Below are 22,728 nucleotides of genomic sequence, written 5' to 3'. Positions count from 1 at the left end.
TGTAAGATGCGTCTTGGGTGAGGGGCACCGGCTGCTGGGAAAGACGAGATACTTGTTTAACAAACACAGGGGGAGGTCGAGACACTCCGACCCTGCGCTGAGCTCTTGCGGTGGGCCGACCTTTGCGCCTGGCTTAGCACGGGCAGACGGGGCAGAGGGGAGCAGCCAGGAGCCAGGACCCCTGACGCCTCCTGTCCGTGCCACTGACGCCCTCTGTGCCCCCCACAGGTCAGCGTGACTTCGACTTGGCCGATGCTCTTGATGACCCCGGTGAGTGACCTTATTTCGTGGGCTCTTTGCTTCTGTACCGGCTTGGTGGTTGCTTGGGGGTCTGGGGTGCTTCCCTCCTGGCGGGTTCTCCATCCACATCCATGAACGGGGCTGCTCGCTTTCCCTGGAAACAGGGCGTGGGATTGGAGAGACCCCCACGCCCTCTCTGCAGCAGCCTTGAGCCCAGCTTGACGTTCGTGCTGCCAAAAACCTGAATATTCAGCTCCTGGACCTCGCAGGAGGGTCTGGGTTCAGGTCTAGCTGGGAGGAAGGGGTGTGGTGGGCGGCACGCACACAGGGCCGGATGGAGGGTCTTCTTTGGAAAGAAAGACAAACGCATTTCTGCTCTGAGCAAGACCGTCAGCGGGTTCTGGATGCAGCAGCAATCAGCAGTCACTCAATGCAGACAGACAAGGGGCAGAAGCAATGAAGACGGGGTGGGAGACCCCTACCCTACAAAGGACAGACACCCTGATACAAAAGCACCTGTCCTGATTTTCCCCGTGCACGGAGGCTTTTGCGGATATGAACCACAGCAGAGCGGATAGGGGATGATGGTCCGTGCAGTTGGAGAAGCTAATGGTGGACGCACGTCGACGTGGAAACTCCGTTTCCCCCGTCAGGCTGCAGTGGGGGTCCTCAGGCTTCACGGTCCCCGCTTTGCACAGCTGCAAGTTCAGGGTAGCCCCAGGGCAGATGGTTGTGGCCCGCCGTCGAGGCCATGGGGCGGCATCCTCCGAAAGTCAGTCTGAGCGGTGGGCACGAGGGGATGGGATGCACGGGGAAGGGCCACAAGGCTGGGGGAGGGGGTGAGGCCGTAGCTCGTTGGAAACAGCACTGGCAGAGGACCCAGCCATTCCCGTCCCAGGGAGATGCACAAGGCAAGGACGCGCGAGGACCCAAACATCCACGTGTGCATGCACGTGGACAGAGGGCTCCTCACAGTAGCCACAAGATGCACGGACACGGTCCATGCACGGAAGGAATCTGACTCAGCCCTGGAAAGGGAGGAGCGCTGACACCTGTCACCCTGTGGATGGACCGTGAGGACACGTGATGCTAACTGCAGGAAGGGAGTCCAAGCACGTGGTCTCCTCTGCTTGGAGGACCCCGGGCTTTGTGCACCGAGGCCGTCCCATCCATGCTCCCTCAGCCTTGTCCATCCTCCCTCCGCTGAGCTCCTGTTGCTCCCGTCTGCCCTCCCAGACCCCACACACAGGCTCTCCCAGACTGTGCTCAGCACCCTGAGCTCTGTCCCCTTGATGTCCACGCCCTCGAGCAATCGCTTGGGGGGCCGTGTGCGTCCCCATTACACACCCCCCCCAGCATCTGTGGAAAGTCAGCGTTTGTTGAATGAATAAACACATACGTGAACTATACAGAAAGAAGCAGCATGGTGGGAGCAGGGAGTGTCTCTGTATGCTCGTCTTTTCCTCTCCTACCTCTTCCCACCGGACACACGGCCCCCTTCCTGGTACACTTGGCACCAGGCACGCGCCCACCTGCCCTGGATGCTCTCGGCTAGGTCAACCTTTGTGCAAAGTATCTCTTCCTCGCCTCTGGAAAGGCTTTGCTCTAACTTACGTGCTCATGAGCCCAGGGGACCACCTCACCGAATTTTCCCCCACCCACCCCAACCCTGCACAGCAGCCGGGGAAGACTGGTAGGTATGCATTCCAAGCATGTTTTCTTTCTTTTCTTTCCCCCCTAAATACACGACGGGATGCGTGTTCGAAATACGCTCTACGCAGTGCCTTGATATTTTCACGTTTTGTAAGGCTGTTCACGGTTCTTTCTGTGAGCCGGGGACAAGTCTTTGATGCTGATCGGATTTCTTGTCTCTCTTTGTGCGCAGAACCCACCAAGAAGCCAAGCTCAGGTGAGTGTGAACGCACGGTGTCCACGGGCATCCCAATGAGGACGGCCCCCCAGCAGGAGCGGCAGGGTAAATAATGCCAAATGCAAGAGTGCTCCGGGAGTCGATGTGGAGAGTGCTCCCCACAGGAAGAAAGGAATGTGTGGTAACCGGTATCGATGGGGATGGGTGATAACTGGATTCAGAAATGGGGAGAAATACCCAATCGCCACCATGTATGCCTGAAACGAATGTCATCCTCTATGCCAATTATACCTCAGTAATACAGGCATAATTTATATCACATGTGTATGATAATATAATATATAATTATATCGCACATATGTAGGTCACATGCAATACGCATTCTTAAATTATATATAAAATAACATATACACCATGTAATAAAATATAATATAGGATTATATATATTATATAGCACAAATATAGCACACATACCATAAGTTATATACAGCATACACATTATTAAATTATATATAAGGGGCGCCTGGGAGCCTCCGTCGGTTAAGCATCCGACTCTTGGTTTTGGCTCAGGTCGTGATCTCAGGGTTGTGAGGTCGAGCCCAGCATCTGGGTCCACACTCAGTGCAGAGTCGGCTTGAGATTCTTTCTCCCTTCCGCTCCCTCCCCCTCCGCTCCTCCCCTGCTCGCTCTCTCTCTGTCTAAAATAAATAAGCAAGTAAAATCTTTCCAAACATAAAAAAACTATATATAAATAAATAATATGTTTATATACCATATAATGAAATATATAATTATATACATTATGTAGTATATAATATAGCCATATGATATACATGTAAAATAAATAATATATAATAAAATATAATCTGTAATTTTATATAATTTAGCATATATATTATATAGCATATATACTATATAAATAAATAATATATTTATATTATATGGTATATAATTATATAGTATATGGTACATGTATAACACACATAATATATATTACATGTAGTATATACATTATTAAATTATGTATAAAATAAATATATTTCATATATTTTATAACAATAAAATTTATACTTGTATATAATAACATATATGATAGTATGATACATATTATATATAAATAAATAGTATAGTTAAAATGAAAGAAAGAGAGAGATAACCAACAGCCAAGAGAAGAATATGTTTAGTAAGAAAGCACTGACATCAATTTAAAAATACACCAGGAGAATTTTTCTGCCTTTTTTCTTTTTAGTTGCACGCTGGACATCTTAATTAAGCTGGCACCTGCCAGCAACCTGGGGTCCTAGCACCCTCTTGCAGGAAAGCGAGCTTCTAGGAACAGGTTGTGTGTCTGTGTGTCTGTGTGTGTGTGTGTGTGCACGCCCACCTGTGGGTTTTTTTCTCTAAATTGTAGTTTTGAGATTTTACGTCTATGGACTCAGTCGTGCCCAGGGGGTCTATGGTCATCTGTACCACCGCGAGCAGCCCATGTGAATGAGATAGAAAATCTATAGTCCTTGTTTCCTAGGCTGCTTGAGACAGAAGGCTATTTCTCTCCACTGAAAATGCAATGTCACTTTCCCCGCAGATATCTACCCAAAGCCGAAACCCCCGTACCGCCCCCAGCCCGGGATGTCGGACGACAGTGGAAGTAAGAATTCTCCGCCTTTGGGTTCCTTTCCAACCTGGTTTCATGAAGCCCACTTTGTCTTTATTGGGGGGAGGGGGCTGTCATCGGGCTGCTTTTGAAATAAGGAGCAGCTCCCTCTGCTGGAAACTGAGTCACGGTCCTAAGCAGGGGGAGCCAGAAGTTTGAACCGACATCACTCACTTTATTTCCCGTTGCTCTGAGCCCTGGAAGATACCACGTGCTCAGGGGGTATTGTACGTTCTTGGGATGGATTTTTAATTAGGCTGAGGACAAGTTCCTTGCCCGCTCGTTTGCAGAGTTCCAGATCACGTCCCGTTCAAAAAGCCCACCTGTGTGCCCTGTGCGTTGCAAGTCATTTACCCTCTGGGTCTCCTTGGCTTCAAAAACCTGGCAGACGCGGTTCCCATAGATTTCTTTAAAAACATAAATAAATAAAATAAAAGGAAACATTGTCAATAAAGTCCTTAGCAATCCAACAGTGCCCAAAACCTTAAACCTGCACAGAATTTGAATGAATCGTGATCCTTGTTTTATGTCCCTTTGTTGTCTCTGTTCAAGGAGAGCCTTCTGTATTTTAGGTGATTTCATGTTGAATTCAAGAAATGGCACTTGGCGATAGGATACGTCTACCTGTGAGCTCCCTTCCTATCTCCCTGTCTCCCCATCGGGGTTCAACATGATTCTGAATTTTCTATACATTAGTTCCCTCACTTTGCGTCATTTGGATTTCCCGTGTATATTGTAATGTATACATTGCATTGCAATAGACGTATTACATATAGATACAACATATTTCTATCTGTATATGTTGCAATATATACATTACATTGTAATATACATATTATATACAGATATAACATATCTCTATGTGCATATGTTGCAATATATACACTACATTGCAATATACATATTGCATACAGATACAATATATCTCTATCTGTATATGTTGCAATATATACATTACATTGCAACATACTTGTTACATATAGATACAATATAATATTTGTATTACATTGCAATATATATTGCATTCTCTTTTATACCTATTACATATAGATAGAATATATTTATATATATCCATTATATTACAACATATATATTACATTCTCTTTATCCGTTCATCTACCAATGGACACTTGGGGTGCTTCTATCTGTTGATTGTTATGAATAATGCTTAGTGAACGTGGGGGTGCAGATATCTTTTCAAGAGAGTAATTTTGTTTCCTTTAGATAAACAGCCGGTAGTGGAATTACTGGATCACAGGGTGTTTCTGCTTTTAATATGTTGAGGAACCTCCCTACTGTTTCGCACAGTGGCTGCACCAGCTTGCATTCCCACCAAGAGGGTTCCTTTTCTCCACATCCTCACCAACATCTGTTGTTTCTTGTGTTTTTCATGATAGCCAACAGGTGCAAGATGATATGTCACCATGACAATATATTCTTTAGTTTTTATTATGTTTGAGCTTTCTAGCTCGGAAGTAGACCTTCGTGAAGCCCAGGATGATTTAGGGATGAGGACAGCCTGTTACTTCTACAGGGGTGGACACATTCTTGACCAGGGGTCTAGACAAGAAAGCCCAGACACAGAGCCCAGGGAGGGTGGAAGGCTGAGGCGTGACCAGGGGTAGGGTGGCAGCTCAGGGACCAAATTACGTCTCGGTACCTGAGAGAGGTCGGAGCCAGCAAACAGTGGGAAGGGAGCACGTCCCGTAAGCAGGGCCAGGGCGAGTGGCTGTTCTCGTGGATAATAGCTAATTCACTCTCAACCTCGTGCAATATTTAAAAATAAAGTCGAGGTGGATTACAAGCCTTAATGTGCAAAGGAACACTTTGCAAGTGTTGGAAAAATAGAGGGACATGTCTCATGAGCTCAGGGTAGAAAGAATCCTCTTCGTTGAGATACAAAACACCACCTAAGTGTCCATCAGTGGGGTGGTTGTGAGAGGCGGGCCACAGAGCCGTGGGTATGAACGCACAGAGTCCACGTGCATCACAATGAGGACGGCTCACGGCACAGTTAATAACGTCTCATTGTGTGTTGGAAGACTGCTCAGAGGGCAGATCTGAGAAGTTCTCCCTACAAGAAAAAAATAATATTTTGTAGCTGGTATCTATGATGATGGATATTAATTAGATTCCGAAATATGGAGAAATACCCAGTCATCAGGCTGTACACCTGAAACTCATATAATCTTATATGTCAATTATACCTCATGATTTATACCACATATGTATTATAATTATAGAGCACGTATGTAGGTCACATGCAATATACATTCTTAAATTATATATGAAATACTAACATATTTATACACCACATAATAAAAGACAATATAGAATTATATACAATAGACAAGATATATAATACGGCATATATAATATACATGTAAAGGAAATAACATTTAAACAGTAAGATATGATATGTAATTATTTATAATGTAGCATATGTAATATAGTATGTACCATATATACTATATATAAAATAAATGATATATTTATATTAAATGGTATATAATTATATATCATAGAGTACATATATTATACACATGTAATATATATGTATCATCTACATTATTAAATTATATATAAAATAGATAATATATTTATATAACATAAAATTTAACATGTTATATATAATATAGCATATGTAATACGTATCATGTATGATATTTGATATATTATTTGATATTATATCATATGATGTGATATTATTTGATATTATATGATATGTGATGTGATATTATTTGGTATCATATCATATGATATGATATATATACGTAAATAATATAGTTAAAATAAAAGAAAGGGAGAGAGACAGAACCAACAACCAGAAGAAGAAATGTTTAGTAAGAAAGTATTGACATCAATGTAAAAATACACCAGGAGAATTCTTTGCCTTTTTTCTTTTTAGTTGCACGCTGGACATCTTAATTAAGCTGGCACCTGCCAGCAACCTGGGGTCCTAGCACCCTCTTGCAGGAAAGCGAGCTTCTAGGAACAGGTTGTGTGTCTGTGTGTGTGTGTGTGTGTGTGTGTGTGTGCACGCCCACCTGTGGGTTTTTTTCTCTAAATTGTAGTTTTGAGATATTACGTCTATGGACTCAGTCGTGCCCAGGGGGTCGATGGTCATCTGTACCACCGCGAGCAGCCCATGTGAATGAGATAGAAAATCTATAGTCCTTGTTTCCTAGGCTGCTTGAGACAGAAGGCTATTTCTCTCCACTGAAAATGCAATGTCATTTCCCCCGCAGATATCTACCCAAAGCCGAAACCCCCGTACCGCCCCCAGCCCGGGATGTCGGACGACAGTGGAAGTAAGAATTCTCCGCCTTTGGGTTCCTTTCCAACCTGGTTTCATGAAGCCCACTTTGTCTTTATTGGGGGGAGGGGGCTGTCATCGGGCTGCTTTTGAAATAAGGAGCAGCTCCCTCTGCTGGAAACTGAGTCACGGTCCTAAGCAGGGGGAGCCAGAAGGTTGAACTGACATGGCTCACTTTATTTCCCGTTGCTCTGAGCGCTGGAAGATACCACGTGCTCAGAGGGTATTGTACGTTCTTGGGATGGATTTTTAATTAGGCTGAGGACAAGTTCCTTGCCCGCTCGTTTGCAGGGTTCCCAATCACGTCCCGTTCAAAAAGCCCACCTGCGTGCCCTGTGCGTTGCAAGTCATGTACCCTCTGGGTCTCCTTGGCTTCAAAAACCTGGCAGACGCTGTTCCCATAGATTCTTTAAAACAAAACAAAACAAAACAAAAAAGAGAAGGAAAAGAAAACATTGTCAGTAACGTCCTTCTCAATCCAACAGCCTGAAAACCCTAAACCTGGTAGAGCCCCGTGAGGCTGGGCTAAGTCTGTGCTTGCTTCGTTTTGGGGGCTGGCCCGTGGCCGAAAGCCGCCGTGACTTTCCTAAAGTCCCCCTGCTATTTTCCGACAGGTATCTACCCCAGGCCGAGGCCACCCCCTCGCCCGCAGCCCGGTGGTTCAGACAGCGGGGGAGGTAAGCCCATTACGACGGGATTCAGAAGCGTGGGGGATGGATCCACCGTTCACAGTGACCCTCTCGAAATTCAGTCCTCGATGGTGAAATGACAGTGGTTTTCGAAAACCCAGAGGCTGTTTTACGAGGCACGCACGCCAATGTCAGGGTTGGAGGACCCAGCCCTAAATCCCTCCATTGGGGTGCACACCCTCAGCTCCGTTTCCTGCAGTGCTCTCTCTACACAGCCCCCTGTGCCCTCCCCCAAATCCCTCACCTTGACATTCAGTGTCCTCCAAAATGTTAATGAGGGGTCCTGACTGACGCTGGTCACGGCTCAGAGATGTTTCCAGAGACGCTCCTTGAAGCAAAATTAATGAGAAATCATGAGCTCTCCAGAGCGTCGAGACTCAGCCTCTTGAAGATGCCGCCATGTCTTCGACGGCTGACCCTTACTGCATGGCAGGACAGGTTTCGGAAACTCCTTTTCCGGGCGTCCCTGCGGCTCTGGGCAGGCGTCTGTGACAGAGCAATTTTTGCTGAAAGAAATCAGGTCACTGACTGATATTGCATTTTGCAGTTTTACGCAGATGGATTTTGCTGACGATGCTTAGGGCGTCTTAAGCCCCTGTACATGCATCTTTGGGGCCATGTTTTGGCTCTTGGGGAGGCAGCATGCAGGCTTCGGGCATCTGGGAGCAGAGAGCAAGGGGACGCCTTCTCTGGGGTTTTCCGTTGCGTGCACATCTCCCAACGGTGAGGTTGGCTGCCTGTGTCTGCATGGCATTGACGACTGGCCAGCTCCGACGTGAGGGCTGGGGTCTCTGCTAGGACCTAGCTCCCTGTGGGTGCAGGAGGCAGCTGGAGGTGGGCAGCCTGTGGCTTGTGGCCAGGGCAGTAGACAATACACACAGCTTTCCTATCTGGGACGCGATCAGTGCCCACGGGTGATACTGCTGTTTCCCGACACCCCCTTAGCATCCCGGCATCCCAATGCAACTCACATCCTGCACCCAGGCTCTGCAGACAGGTGGGCCCCCCGCCTCTCAAGGCCCCCAGGTTTATTCTGATTGCAAACACAAAGGTCCCCCCAAGACCCCAGGGGGCAGCTCAGGACCCCTCAGCAGGCTTCATACATCAGCATCCCCAGAAAACGGTCGGGACATTTGGTGCCTAGGAGAATGTTAACAAAGGCAATCACTGAATCCCAAAGTGAGCGGTGGGGACCCAAGTGCACAGTAAATTTCATTCTATTTTGAGCAAAACAGAAAAGGAAAAGAAAAACCCACAAAACCCAGCTCTGGGAGTAAGCAAGTTTATTCAGAAGAGGGCAGGGAAATTTTGGAAGGCATGCATCACCATATTCTAGGTTCCCACACGGGAACGTGCTTGGTGTATCCGTTTGCTAACACCACCGAGCAGTTAACTCGCTTTGGATGCTCTTGCCCGAAAATAGCACCGGATCCCACAGGGTACGGGCTCCGTCCGAGGACACCGTCCCCAGTTGAGACAAGAGTTGCAAAGGCAGGTGGTCCCCTGAGCTTCTGAACATCTGGCTATAGAGATCGGAGGTTCCCAGGACCCTCTCCCTGGGCTCCGTTAATTTGCTAGAGGGGCGGACAGATGCGGGGAAATACGGGGGCCAGTTTTTCGTACAGGATGTGATAAAGGATACGCACGAGCTGTTGGGGGAACAGGTACGTGGGGTGAGGTCTGGAGGGGTCCCAAGTGCAGAAGCACGTGTTCCCGGGGAGCGGCGTTGTGTCCCCCTCCGGCATATGGATGTGTTCACCAACCTCGAACCTCACTGGACCCCGTCCTTTTGGGTTTCAGGCAGGCTTCAATTACATAAACATGACTGATTAAATCATGGGTCATCCCGGGGATTAACTCAACCTGTGGAGCCTTCCCCGTCCCCTGAAGTCAGGGGACGGGATTGCAATTTATGACCAGGTCATCACAATCACGGGGGGCTTGGTTTCCCTGGCAACCAGCGTCCCTCTTTTGGGGCTTCCTTTAAGTCAGCTCAGGTGTGTTTCTCAACCTTATGACTTGGGAAATTCCAAGGGTTTCAGTAGTTTGAGCTTGAGGAATCCCAAAGTGTTTATGGGAGTGTATACTGAGTGCCAAGGCTGGTTCTGGGCAGGGGGGTGCAGCAGTGACCACGCATACGGTGTCCCCCCCGCACTATGGAACTAAAGGATGGGTCAGTGTGGGGCCTTTGGGGTCCCACCCAGGGTGGAGGTGGTCTTAGCACAGGGGCTGAGGCAGGAAGGGAAGGGAAGCTTGCATTCAGTGCAGAGGACACGTGCAAAGGTCCTGTGGCCTGGGGGTCTGAGAGAGGGTGGATCACTGTCTTCCTGTGCATTCTGCATTTTCCATCAGCTCTCAGATCATAAGGGGCCCGTCCCAGCATGTGCCTTCCCTGGGCTGCCGGGTCCCCCGTACGCTCTCCCCGCAGGAAGGATGGTGTCCCACCTGTACAGCAATGGGAACACTTGTGGTTTGGTCCCGGTGTCCTCGCATCCTGGAAGGGGTCTGTCGTGCCCTCCATAAGCTACCCACGGGCTGGGGCTTATGGAGCGCCGTCTGCATAGGGTCTGAAGGAGGGTCTCTGCTCCACCCCTCAGGTTACTTCGGCAACACCGACCGGGATGACGGCCGCTACCCGCCCAGACCCAAGCCGCCCGCAGGTAAGCCCGTGGCTTCTCTCACTCTGCTGGCGAGGTGTTGGGGAGGCCTGGGTGCAGAGTCGGCCCCGAGCGTAAGATACAGTGCACGGGCCGTCCGCGTCCCATGCCGCAATGCAGGCCGTGCTCTGTGCACCTGTCCCCCCTGGGGGTTTGAGTCATGGGCGACACTGGCCACAGGGCAGATTGCACGTACAAGGGGTGGTTGTGCCTGTGCACACGTGTGTGCATGTGTGTGTCTGTGTGCACCTGTGTGTGCGTTCCTTTATAGCTCTGCTCACACCTGTACACGTGCCTTTCTCACGACACTTCTGTACGTGTCGGTATCCCGCAAGGCTTCATGTGTGTATGGCTTTACGGACACGCAGCCCTGCACGCATCTGTACGTTCACGTGTGGATCCCTTTACAGACCTTTACATGTGCACCTGTGTGTACGCGTGTCTCTGGACAACTTCACGTATGCATATATCCCTTATAGAGAGATGTATATATTTATATATCTTTATATTATGTATGGATCCCTTTACAGACATTTACACATGCGCCTGTACGGACGCAGGTCTCTGTCTAGCTTCACTTATGCCTATGTCCCTTATACACATTTATATAAACATCTTTATATGCATACGTCTCCATAGATCTTTACTTAGGTATTTATCCCTTTTATATGGATATACATATTTATATATCTTTATATTTATGTATGGATCCCTTTATACTCATTTACATATGCACCTGTATATACATAAGTCTCCATATTTATTTATGTATATATCCCTTTATATACGTCTGTACTTATTTACATGTCTCTGTTTACATATAACCTTTTATAAGTATGAATCTCTATATCTCTTCGTTCGTCTGTGTGTGTATATATGTGTGTATATATATATTTCTCGACATAGGAATTACATACCATTATGTACACATATATGTTTATATATAGTGTATATAAATATTTATATGTGTATTTCGATGGACCTTTATATTTCTATATTTTTATATGCATACACACCTCTGAATATGTATATATGTCTCCATTTGCATGTTTATACATATACGTTCATGATACTGCACATCCATATACCTTTATATATGTAGAGATGTATCTTTATATATGCATATATACATTTATATATGCACATTGAGACAGCGTTATATGTGTGCATACATTTTGAGTATACATATCATTATATATGCATCTCTACATATTTATATGTGTAGATATATCTTTATATGTATATACTTTTATATATATCTATGCTTTTATACGCACATGTGTCTTTACATATGTACTTTTACAGATCTATATGTACCTTTATTTCTGCATATGTGTGTATATACCTTTGCATAGAGATATAAGTTTACTCACACACACACACGTATATATAAAGCTTTTATGTGATGCTCTCTCTATCACTCCAACGGGAACACCTGCAGAGAATTTTCCTATGGACGCAAAAGCATGGCGGTAGGGGACAGAGCTCTAGACAGTCCAGCTCTAGACGCTCCAGGGTGTAGGGCGTGAGGCTTTAGTCATGTAGGCGAGGTTTCTCCCCTGTTTCATCATCCAATGTGTTTCGGAAGAGGTAAGGCCTCCGCCCCGATACTTTGCCAAGGGGCACATGGGTCTCCTGGGCAGGCAGGGTACAGGTGCACCTTCTTTCTGCGATGTTTAACACCGTGAGCAAACAGCTTTGTCTTCAAGGTTGTGACGGTCACCATCGGCCAACGGTCAACATGCCTGGCCCCTGATAAAGAACATTCACGATGGGGTTTGCTTTCCTAGTCGTCCCGTCTCGTAAAGGTGCTTCTGTATGAGGGTGTCCAGTTCCGCTCAGAGGTCTCTGCAGGAGGAGGACGCCCCTACGTTCACGGGGAGTTCTCAGGGTCCCTGTGTGCTCTCTGAAGTCACCAAGCTTTCCATAGGGGGTCTGTCTTGGCGTGAGTGTTCCTACCAGAAAGTTGTGGCATTAGGGGGGCAGCCTTGGACGTGCCCCGGTGGTCCCTGCTCTTTGCCAGCATGTGGGGCTTTCTTTGGGGTGAGTCCTGGGCATGGCTTTGTGCCGTCGCCAGGAACCCCGCGCTTCCCAGAAGAGCATCCCTGACATGGACCTTCTCTCTTGCAGCAGGTGGTGGCAGTTACTACCCCAGCCATGACGGGTCCGGAAACACGCACGGTACGCCCAGCACCTGGACCCCGGTGGGCAGTGGGGTGGGGGTCGTCTTTGCAGGGGTTCCCCCTTGCATCCCTATCACAGCCTCCTCCTGGGGTCTTGGGTGTTGGCACTCTGTCTGCTGGCGTCCGGGGTTCCGAGCCTTCTCTGCACTGCCCGTCTGGCTTGGCCACATCCTGCCGTCCACGGTCCTGGTGTCCAGGTAGCAGGAAACAGACAGGCAGGTAGCCACAGTCTCCAGGGGGAGACCATCCAACACATCGGGCACTTTTTCTTACGCGGCTGACCTAGTGCCAACAGAAAACGCTTTGGGGTGTCAGATTCTGCCAAGAACGGATAGAAATGTCCACTGGAGTGATTCGAGGGGTTCTTGTCTACACTGAGCTGTTCGTAAATGGATCAGCGGATCTTGAAGCCCTCAGACGCTCTCTGCTTCCGCAAGGGAAGACTGAGAACAAAACGTCATCACTGGGAACACAAAATGCTACGGGTTGATTTTTTTTTTTTTTTTGGATTGAGATACAATTGACTTGTAACATTGTATTCATTCCAGGTGTGCGACACAGTGATTCAACGTTTATTATATGTCGCAAAGGAATCACGGCTCTAAGTCTGGGAAGTGTCCATCAACATACGTAGTTATAAACTTTATTTTTTTGTGTCCGTTGGCACACACAGTTACAAATTTTATTTTTTGTGCCCATCACCACGCACAATTTTTTTTGTACATTGGCACATGTAGTTATAAATTTTATTTTTAAAATTTTTTCAAAGATTTTATTTACTTATTTGACAGAGAGAGAGCAAGCACAAGCAGGGAGAGCAGCAGAGGGAGAGGGAGAGGGAGAAGCAGAGCCCCTACACGGGACCCCGGGATCATGACCTGAGCTGAAGGCAGACGCTTCACCGACGGAGCCACCCAGGCAGCCCACACATTTTGTTTTTTTATTGTAAATTGAGAACCTTAAAGATTACTCCCTTAGCAACTTTTAAATATAGGCTACAGGATTGCTAACTACGGACCCCATGCTCTACGTGACGTGCCAGGACTTATCCTGTAATGTCTCGTTTCTATCTTTGACTCCCCTTCTCCCATCAATAGATTTATGGATTGATTTCAAAGCATTATTTTTCTTCTCTGTTTGCCACCTGTTAAGGGTTTTCTGCATCATACGTGAATTGAGTGATTTATCTTCTGGTTGAAACGGATATTTGTATGGTGCGTGTGCAAGGTCCTTTTGGAGATGTGGTCCTAGTAAGGTCCCTAACCTCTGAAGGGCAAATTATTCTTTTCTATCCTGTTTTCCAACATAAAGGTGAAGCACGGTGCTCAAACAGTCTGCTTTAAGGGACAGATATCTGTCATGCTATAGATGGCCCCATCCCCATAACGCTCCCTCCAAGGTGCACAAATTGCTTATATGGGACAGGTGGCGTGTGAAGGGTCCTAGTTGAGAGGGGTCGAGAGCTGTCTTCTTTAAGCTCAATGTGCCCACGTCATGTTCCCATCAACCTCTTTCCATGGAAATTGTGGGACAAAAGCTTATTCAGTATTTTTATAAGCAGCCACGTCGAACGTCGTAGGGTCAGATGACGCCCCCACATTCCTCCAGGCCAGGGAGGTATCCCGATCCCGAGATGCGTTTACCCCATGCGTGTGTCTCTGAAGGTTCTCCCTCCACGAGGATCCTTTCCAGAGCCTCTTGTTTTATTGTTTGCCGGATTCATAAACGGGAAAGAAATGACTCATCTAGCAGTGCTCTTGGGAGCCCTAAGGGTGCCTACATTTTTTCCCCAGGAAATTAGTCAGGACTCTGATCACAGGCCACCATTTCTTGGAGACCTGTCTCCCTGCTGCGTGCAGAAAAGCAGACTCATCAGGATGATTATTCACCCCACGGGCAAAACGTCTGCAAAACAGCCCATGCTCTCTGGCGGGGCTGGGGTCAAGCGCAGAGAGCTGCAGGACAAAGCCCGGCTGACGTTCACAGTTTTCCGGGGGGCCACAGTCACCGGCGTGTGAGGCTCTTGGCAAGAGCATCCGGCCCCATCCATGTGAGGACCCCTGTTTCATGGCACTGAGCTGCACCAGGCTGTGAATCTGCTCTCCGATTAGCACTGAGGATTGGGTTCATGCAACAGGGGACCAGGCCACCCAGCTTCTCCATGCAGGTGGCAGAACGCGTTGGGCACCGTCCCTTCCTCCTGCACAGAGGGCACCAGTCCTAACAGATTAGTGACCGCCTCCTAGTGACCTCGTTTTACCTTACTTTTGAACGTTGCTACCTTTAAAGTCCCCACCTCCAAGTGCGGTCCCGTTCTGAGGTCCTGGGAGCTAGGACTTCAACATATGAATTTTGGGGAGGGGGACATGGCTCAGCCTATAACCCCCATCACCCAGTTGGAAGAGACAGTTGATCAAATGACCCAACAGTGTGCAAACAGCACCCACAAAAACACTCCCGGTTCCAAATTAACAAAATTAGCATCAAGCGGTTCGTTTGTCATCTCATACCTTGGTTGAGAATATTGGTCTCCAGACATCAGAAGAAGGTACCAGAAATATTTCTGTTCCACCTGCCGGGATGGCTAGAGTCTGTGCCCACGGCCCTCCAGAGGTTGACCTCAAAAAAAAGCGTGTTTGCCCGTGAGCTAAGGCAAGCCCTCGGTCTTTGGGGATGAGCGTGGCATGTGCCCCCGTCGCCATGTGCTCCAGAGGGCGTCAGGGGAAGCTGTGCATTGTGCAGGCTGACGTCAGCAGCCGCTCCCTGTGTGGTCAGAGGCCACCCCGTGGTGACTGTGCCCCTTCCCTTTGCACCGGGAGTGTGGCCTGGAAATCTCCGCAGCCTCACGCGGCATCTCGCTTTGGGTGTGCTGGTTTTCTGAGCGGTGTCCCCGAAACTTCTGGAGGGGTCTCTTCCGTTTCATGTGGTCTTTCTGTCCTGCAGGAGGAGGGCGCTCTAGACCCAACTCTTACGGAAATAATTACGGTAAAGGAATTATTTCTTATGAGCTGTGTGCAGAGAGACTGTCCTTGGGGAGAACTAACACCCCGTCCGGGCGCTGGCGGGAAGCTTGTCCTATTGTCCCCTGCGTGGAAACTAACTGACCCGCTGGGACTAATCTGTGTGCTCAGCGGTCAGCAAAGTTCCTTTGCCTGCGTTACAGCCTTACTTTCTTGCAAGGAAGTAAGTCAGCCCTGCTTACGTTTGATTTCTCTGTGTGTGTGTGTGTGTGTGTGTACAAGCTTGTGTGTGTGCGTTAGTGTTCACCTGTGCGTGTGCGTGTGTGACCGAGTACAGAAGGGTGCTAATGCCCGTGGGCTTGTATTTCGCCTGTGCACACGTGTCCCTCTGGGGGCGTGCGTCTGTGCACAAGGATCTGCATCTAGACGTCCGTGTGTCTCTGTGTGCGCACAGTGCGTGTGCAGGTGGAAGTGTGCACGTGTATATGGGTGTGGCGTGTGCGCGTGCCTGCAGGTCTGTTAGCGTGTATTCTGTGTGGACGTGTGCACGCGCGCATGTGTGGAGGCATGGACATGGGTGGAGGGCACGCATGGGTAGAGAAGCGGGCATGCGCGGCTGTGTGCGCATGGGTGGCGGCCTGGGTATGCACCTGTCCACGAGTGTGTGTGCATGAGTGTGAGTGTGTGCTCGTGCGCATGGGAGGACGCGGGCGCACGTGGGTGGCAGGGCGCGCGTGGCTGGCAGAGTGCGCATGCGTGGCGGTGAGCATATACGCATCCGTTCACGTGTGCACGAGCATGAATGCGAGTGTGTGCTCGTGCGTATGGGTGGCGCGCGTGTACGCACCTGTGCATGTGTGCCCATGCGTGAACGTGGCTGCGTGCACAGGCGTGTCGCACCTGTAAATGTGTGTGTATATCCACTGCGCCTGGAATGAAAGACGCGTTGCCGTGTCCATCCCTTGCCCCCTCGCACTCTCCAGCATTGGATGTAGCGTCCACACCCCCCTCCTGAGGCTGGGGGTCCGCCCCGTCCTCCGGGAGAAGGTGAGCTCCCTGCACACGGAGATCCCCGGCCGCAGTGCTTCCAGCTGCACGCCCCGCGTCTCTGCAGCGCCCGGCGGTGGAAACTCTGCTGAATAAACCCATGACCATGTGCCTTCCTCTTTACAGACGGAGACGGATACTCGACCTACGGGAACGCACAGGGTAATGGATCTGAGCCATCCCGTCTTTAATAAAAACACGCTCTTGCGTAGCGTTGTGGGACGGCCCACCTGGGCTTTCATGGAGAAGCAGCGAGCTCCCGAGCAGCGCTGTCTACCTCTCCAGGGCACTCAGCTCCCTGGGGGCTCAGAGAAGGAGGGAGGAGGGTGGGTCTCAGACTGGAGGATGTCTCGTGGCTTTGACGGCGGGGTAGGGCTCTGCACCTGTTCCAGGGCCACGAATGGCTCCCGGTCTTTGAGCAAACGCCCGAACGGGAAGCCAAGAAGGAGAACCGGAAGAAGGGTGTGGACATTCCGCCCTAGAGAAGCCCCCTAGAAGTGCACTGCACACCCCAGAGCACGTCAGACCAGGCAGGGGTGGAGTCCAGAAGGCCCACGCTGGTCATGCCCCTCTTAGCAATCCGTCATTCACGTTGAGGATGAATGCACTCCCCCCCCCATGCCAGGCTTCTGTGAGTCATAGATACTCCAGGAGAAGGACGCATGGAAGGGCTTTCCAGCCCCTGCGTCCCCATGTGTGTGCAGAGCCTTGGGGTTGCAGCTTGATGGGTGGGTGTGTTGGTGCCCTTAGGACATCCATCCCTTCTGTTCTCCTCTGGGACACAACCCTGGAGCTGGAGGGGCGAAGCCCAAGAAAAAATCAAGGTGGGACACACATGGTTGCATGGAACGTATGGGGTTCTGCATCCAGACACAGGGACCGATGCCAAACTGGGGTGGGGAGAGGGCAGGCGATGCTTCGGTATCCAAGCCAGGGTCCCATGGGGGTCACGTATCCATCCCAACAACACACCAGCTGCCTGACCCACTCTGATAGGAGACACAGGTTGTTCTCGCCCATGGAAGCGATGGTTTCTTGTTTCTCGGAAGCGTTGATTTTTGTCTCGCAAGGTCCCACGCAGAAAAAGTCAAACCGTTCGCAGTGAGTTCATCTCAAAGGGGCAGGTGTGTGCCTGTGTCCAGAGCTCTGTGGGCAAGCATATCAGAGCATGTGTGCGTGGAATAGTTATTTTTTGCATGGGTTTAAACATTGTGCTTCGAAAAAGGTACAAATCCTTCAAATTCAACATATGCACAAAAAACAAATCGAGTATTTATTTGCAATACTCTGCCTTGAATGTCCTCAATGGGTAAGACGTCACCAATAATCTCAATGTGGGATAGAAGCAGAATCCTTTCCTCTGGCTCCTTGTTCTGATTTGTTCTTTTTATTATTATTTTTTTTTTTTTCCGTGCATTTGAGGGTGGGAAGGGCCCAAGGTGACATTGTGGGATGATTTACAACGAACAGCGTTCTTGCTGGCCATGTGTTTGTTTTCTGAGACCCTCTTTGGTTTCTCGATCTCGCAGGTAACACAGTAGCGAAAATCGTGTCTCCCATCGTGTCTGTGCTGGTGGTCACGCTGGTGGGGGCGGCGGCTGGTTATTGCCAACGGAACAGAAGAAGAAACTGTTTCAGGGCAAATGGCAAGTTTCTGGCTCTAAAAATACTTCCTGGAGTCTGTCACTGGGCAGGGTTCTTTCTGGGTACGTCCCCTCGAGTGGCCTTGCCTAAGGAAGTGGTTTTAAGTTGGGTCCTCACGAGGGATGCTTTTCCTTTTTTTTTTCTCCATATTTTTAAGCAGCTTTGTGACCTGCAAAACTGGGTGTTCCTGCCAGTAACTCACATAGACTAAAACCTTATCAGCTCAGGGTTGCAATCGGCTGGGCTGATACCATGTCGATGGATCATAAGAGACTCGGAAAGCGTTTGGGTTTGAACCTGCCGTGTTTGTATTCCTCTCCAAAAACAAAAGTATGGAAGGACAGAATCGGAAGGTTTTCTGTTGAATTTGTGCACGGACCTCAGAGAAATGGGTGCGGGGCTGCTGCGGCTTTCTAGTTCAGGATTTTTCGGGGGGGCGTAGGCTCCTGGGTTTGGAGAATTCGGGTGTGGTTGGCTATTCTTGGGGGCAGAGGTGGTGGGTGCTAGGCAGTGGCCGACCCTGAGGACCTGTCTGCAGGGAGGGTCCGGTCACAGAGAGGGGGGCTCTATTGCACAAGAAAGCTGAGGGTGTGTTGAGGGGTGGTCTACACAGCAAGCACCCACATTGGACTCCATCTGGGTTTTGCAGGGTGCCCACATCTCCTTTGTGGCCCTAAGGACGGAAGCCTGCAGGAAGGGTGTTTTAGGTAGGATTGCAAAATCCCAAAACCTGCCCGGGGCCTCCCTCTGCTGGCAGACGGGCAGTACTGACCAAATCCAGACACCCGGGAGCTCAGGTCTACACCACACCTGCCCCCCGCCCCCGGAAAAGCTTGGTGGGGAACCTAGTCTCTGAAAAACCCCTCCTGTGGCTGGCAGCTCCCATGATCCTTGCAGACGCACCTACCGTGACTCTGGATTCCGCCTTCTGCGTGGATACATGGGCATTTCAGAACCCATCGGTGTAGACCTGAGTTGGGTTTTTTTCTAGTGCCTGCCAGAATTTTGCACCCAAAGCCTCACCTTACCTGACTTTCTTTCTGCAACAGATGGAGTCTTTTTTAAAATTTTGTTTTGTTTTAAATGTGGGTCATGGTCTCCCTGTTTATCTGAGACAAAGCCCTTTTTTTGTTTGGGTTGGGTTGGGTTTTCCTGCCTGGAAGCTCTTTTGGTTTTTTGGAGACTTAATAACCCAACTAGTTTTTCAATTATTCTTTTTTTTTTTTTTTTAAGATTTTCTTTATTTATTTGAGAGAGAGAGAGTGAGCGTGAGCTGGGGGAGGGGCAGCCAGAGGGAGAAGCAGGCTCCCCGCTGAGCAAGGAGCTCGATGCAGGACTCGATCCCAGGTCCCTGAGATCCTGACCTGATGCTTCACGGAATGAGCCCCGCAGGTGCCCCTCCGTTAGCTATTCTTGAGGGATCACGTCACCGGATCCAGTGGGGACCGCGTTTGCTTGCCCTTCTGCTAAAGCTAGGGCCCTCAGACCTCAAGAGGGCACGCTCGCTCTCACAGCACGAGGGGACCCTCCCAAGGTGGGCAGGGCTCATCCTGGGGCTACCTGGTCTTGTCCGTTGCCAAATCTGCAAACCATCTAACAAGTAGGACCATGGTGAACCCATGTAGGGTTTTATCTGAGACCCGGGTTGTGGAGGGGGTGGGGGTGGGGGTCTCAGCATTGCAGCGAGCCTGGCTCCACGCTCACACTGACGCTGCCCGGCTGTGCGGTTGGGTCCGGGAAGTCACCTGTCTGCTAAAGGACGGCTGACAACGCTGTCTTGGGAAGTGGTAGGGGGATGAGTTTGCAGTGCGCAACCTGCGGAACTGGACAGGTGCAACAGCCCCACCTTGAAGCTGCCACACCTTCTTGGGGACACACTTCTGGGGATGGAGCCTGTTACAGGGCGACAGGTGGACTGTTAAAGCATGATGCTTCGGCTTTATTTTGTAAACTGCAAGTCATAAAATCTCCCGCTTTCGGGGGTGTGAGGGTTAATGAAACCACATCTGTAAAAGGGGGTTTGCACAAGTATCAGCTGCGACCAAAAAGACGTCGTCGGTCAATTCACTGATGATGTTCGAAGCCCTAAAAAAAATGGCAAACCATCAGAAAGGACACTTATGGGTTAAAATCCATCGAGACAGGATTTTTTTTCTTTCGTAGTCAAGACGTGTGGTTCTCCATGTTCCCTTCCAGAACCAGTGCACGTGTGAGGGTTCGAGATTCAGCAGTCGCTGCGGGAGAAGCTCGGTGTGGACCAGAACCCCTTCGGCCGCGCCTGGGACACCTCCTTCCGTTGCCGACGTCCCCCGCCGCCCCGAAGTGTTTTTTCTGTTTGGCACAGATGACCCGTCAACGAAAGCATCCCCCGTCCACTGCATGGGGTGCGTGCATGAGGATAACTGGGCTCCTCCTTGTGTCCTACAAAGATGATTGCTTCATCTGTTGGTTCGATCGTGGGTGTGGATAGATGCCGAGTGTGTCTTGGGTTCCCAGCACTACCTCAGGGTTTGGGACGTGCACCTGGGTGACCCTTGGGTGTGTCACCCCAAAGCCCAGTGGGGGTCCCAGGGCATGGGGTCGTGGGCAGGGGTGCTGTCTTCTTTGGGGGTATTGGGAATGCCACTGGGGGTGGGGGGTTTGCAGCAAGCTCTGGGGAGAAGCTTGACCCGGGCTGAGGGTTCATCAGGGAGCCAGTGCCCACCGGTCTGGCGGATACGGGAATTCCTGCCACTCGGGGCCGGCTTTGTCCAGCCCTCCCTCCCCTGTCCCCAACTTGCACACATGGAGGCTGGGTTTTGGGATTGTGCATGCACAGTCGTTCGAATGCAAGCCGTCTTGGGGGTGGGGTGGGAGTGGGGGGAGGCAGCGTGGGGATGCTTTTCCTTTCCCCGTGACATCTTACGGTTTTGGGATTTCTGGGAAACTAGGGCACGGCGATCGCGATGTGTGTCTCTTGACTGTTCTCGTATTAGTTTCCATCTGATGCTCTGTAGGTCTCTGTTCGAGCAATGCCATCCTTTTTCTTAGTTGATGCTTTGTTCGAGACCCGTAGTAGAGAACCTTAAATGCTCACGCATCTGAAATGCATACTACCTATTTGCTTCTATGTTCATATCATTTTCAGGGCAAGGAAAAAGGACCCTTTGGGTTTATTGGTATAGTTTCATTCGACTTAGGTACCTTCTTATAGAACTTTGGCACTTCACCCCAAATATCAGAATAGAGACAATTATTGCCATGTGGGACTCACGAAGAGGACCTGGAGAAGTCCTAAATATGCATGCTTCATGCTCACCGTGATGGATGGAGAGCTCTGTCTCCAAACAGGGGATGCCGAACGCAGAAAGCCCTAGAAAGAGCTCCCCAAATGCAAAAAGGAGGTCGCAGCTGAGACTCCCCATGGGGCGTCTCACGTGAGGGATCCGTGTACGACTTGAGCCATTCCAAGACGGCGGCCGCAGTTCCTGTTGGGACGGAAATGTTCTAGCCATGTCTCAGCTGTTGGCCCTGGGGGACGAAGCCGCGTGGTGGCCGCACGTTTTCTGCGTGTGAGTTTCCGCGTGAGTGTCTTTTGACTCTGGTTAGAAGCGCGTGTGAATGTGTGTGTGCACGTGTGCGTGGACACACGCATTTTCACCTTTGCATACAGACCTGGACACAACAGAAGCATGTATACAGACATACATCCATCTGGGTTGTTTTTTTCTTTTTCTGTAACTGTCCTACATCAATTTCCACCATTGCCAATACGTGTAAAAGAGAAAAGAATACCCCGCTTGAGTTGCTGTGTTCTTGGTTTCTGTCGTTTCCACCTAAAACGAGGAGGCATCATGGGATAGGTCTCTGACCGACAAAGCTATCTATGCAGCTTTACGGGCATCAAATAGATTCAGTCCTGAGCAGGCTTGGGTGTCCGTTGGGTGTGGGTTTGCCTCCGGCATGATGTCTGCTCCGTTCCGAGGGTCATGGCAGGTGTTTGGGGAGCACATGGGCACCTGTCGCCTTCCCGAGGAAGATGTGTTGTCATTGGCACCATTTGGAATATGGTGGATGGGGGACACTGAAGTGTAGTTACAGAATTGGGGATGAAAATCACTCAAGTGTGGGACGCCTGGGTGGCTCAGGTGGTTAAGTGTCTGCCTTCGGCTCAGGTCATGATTCCAGGGTCCTGGGATCGAGTCCTGCATCGGGCTCCCTGCTCAGTGGGGAGTCTGCTTCTCCCTCTCCCTCCCCCAGCTTGTGCATTCTCTCTCAAATAAATAAATCAAATCTTAAAGAAAGAAAAAGAAAGAAAGGAAAGAAAGAAAGAAAGAAAGAAAGAAAGAAAGAAAGAAAGAAAGAAAACAAAGAGGAAGAAAGAAAGAAAGAAAAGAAAGAAAACAAAGGGAAAGAAAGAAAGAGAAAGGGAAAGGAAGGGAGGGAGGAAAGGAGGAAGGAAAGGGAAAGGAAATCATGTAAGCGACAA

The 22,728-nt window shown here is 49.5% G+C and overlaps 1 protein-coding gene across 17 annotated transcripts in view; it reads left to right on the top strand.

The window, feature by feature from the left end:
- The window catches only part of XG (Xg glycoprotein (Xg blood group)), a 32,164-nt gene extending 10,121 nt beyond the window's left edge, over positions 1-22,043 (top strand). For 3 of the 17 annotated variants that reach the window (XM_040634910.1, XM_008694309.2, XM_040634865.1), the window contains exons 2-12: positions 229-270; positions 2,126-2,149; positions 3,696-3,758; positions 7,013-7,075; positions 7,695-7,757; positions 10,367-10,429; positions 12,557-12,607; positions 15,553-15,594; positions 16,743-16,778; positions 18,146-18,262; positions 20,457-20,707. In XM_040634910.1, coding sequence (XP_040490844.1) covers positions 229-270; positions 2,126-2,149; positions 3,696-3,758; positions 7,013-7,075; positions 7,695-7,757; positions 10,367-10,429; positions 12,557-12,607; positions 15,553-15,594; positions 16,743-16,778; positions 18,146-18,262; positions 20,457-20,473 — 581 coding nt within the window. In that variant the 3' untranslated portion in view covers positions 20,474-20,707. Of the gene's footprint in view, positions 1-228; positions 271-2,125; positions 2,150-3,695; positions 3,759-7,012; positions 7,076-7,694; positions 7,758-10,366; positions 10,430-12,556; positions 12,608-13,157; positions 13,363-15,552; positions 15,595-16,742; positions 16,779-18,145; positions 18,263-20,456 lie in introns of those variants that run through there. The other 14 variants (XM_040634926.1, XM_040634917.1, XM_040634869.1 and 11 more) reach the window with 13 other exon arrangements.
- Positions 22,044-22,728: the final 685 nt, after the last annotated feature.

Source organism: Ursus maritimus, assembly GCF_017311325.1.
Source record: "Ursus maritimus isolate PB19 chromosome X unlocalized genomic scaffold, ASM1731132v1 scaffold_X1, whole genome shotgun sequence".
Taxonomy (NCBI): Eukaryota; Metazoa; Chordata; class Mammalia; order Carnivora; family Ursidae; genus Ursus; species Ursus maritimus.
This window is presented reverse-complemented; position numbering and strand designations above follow the sequence as displayed.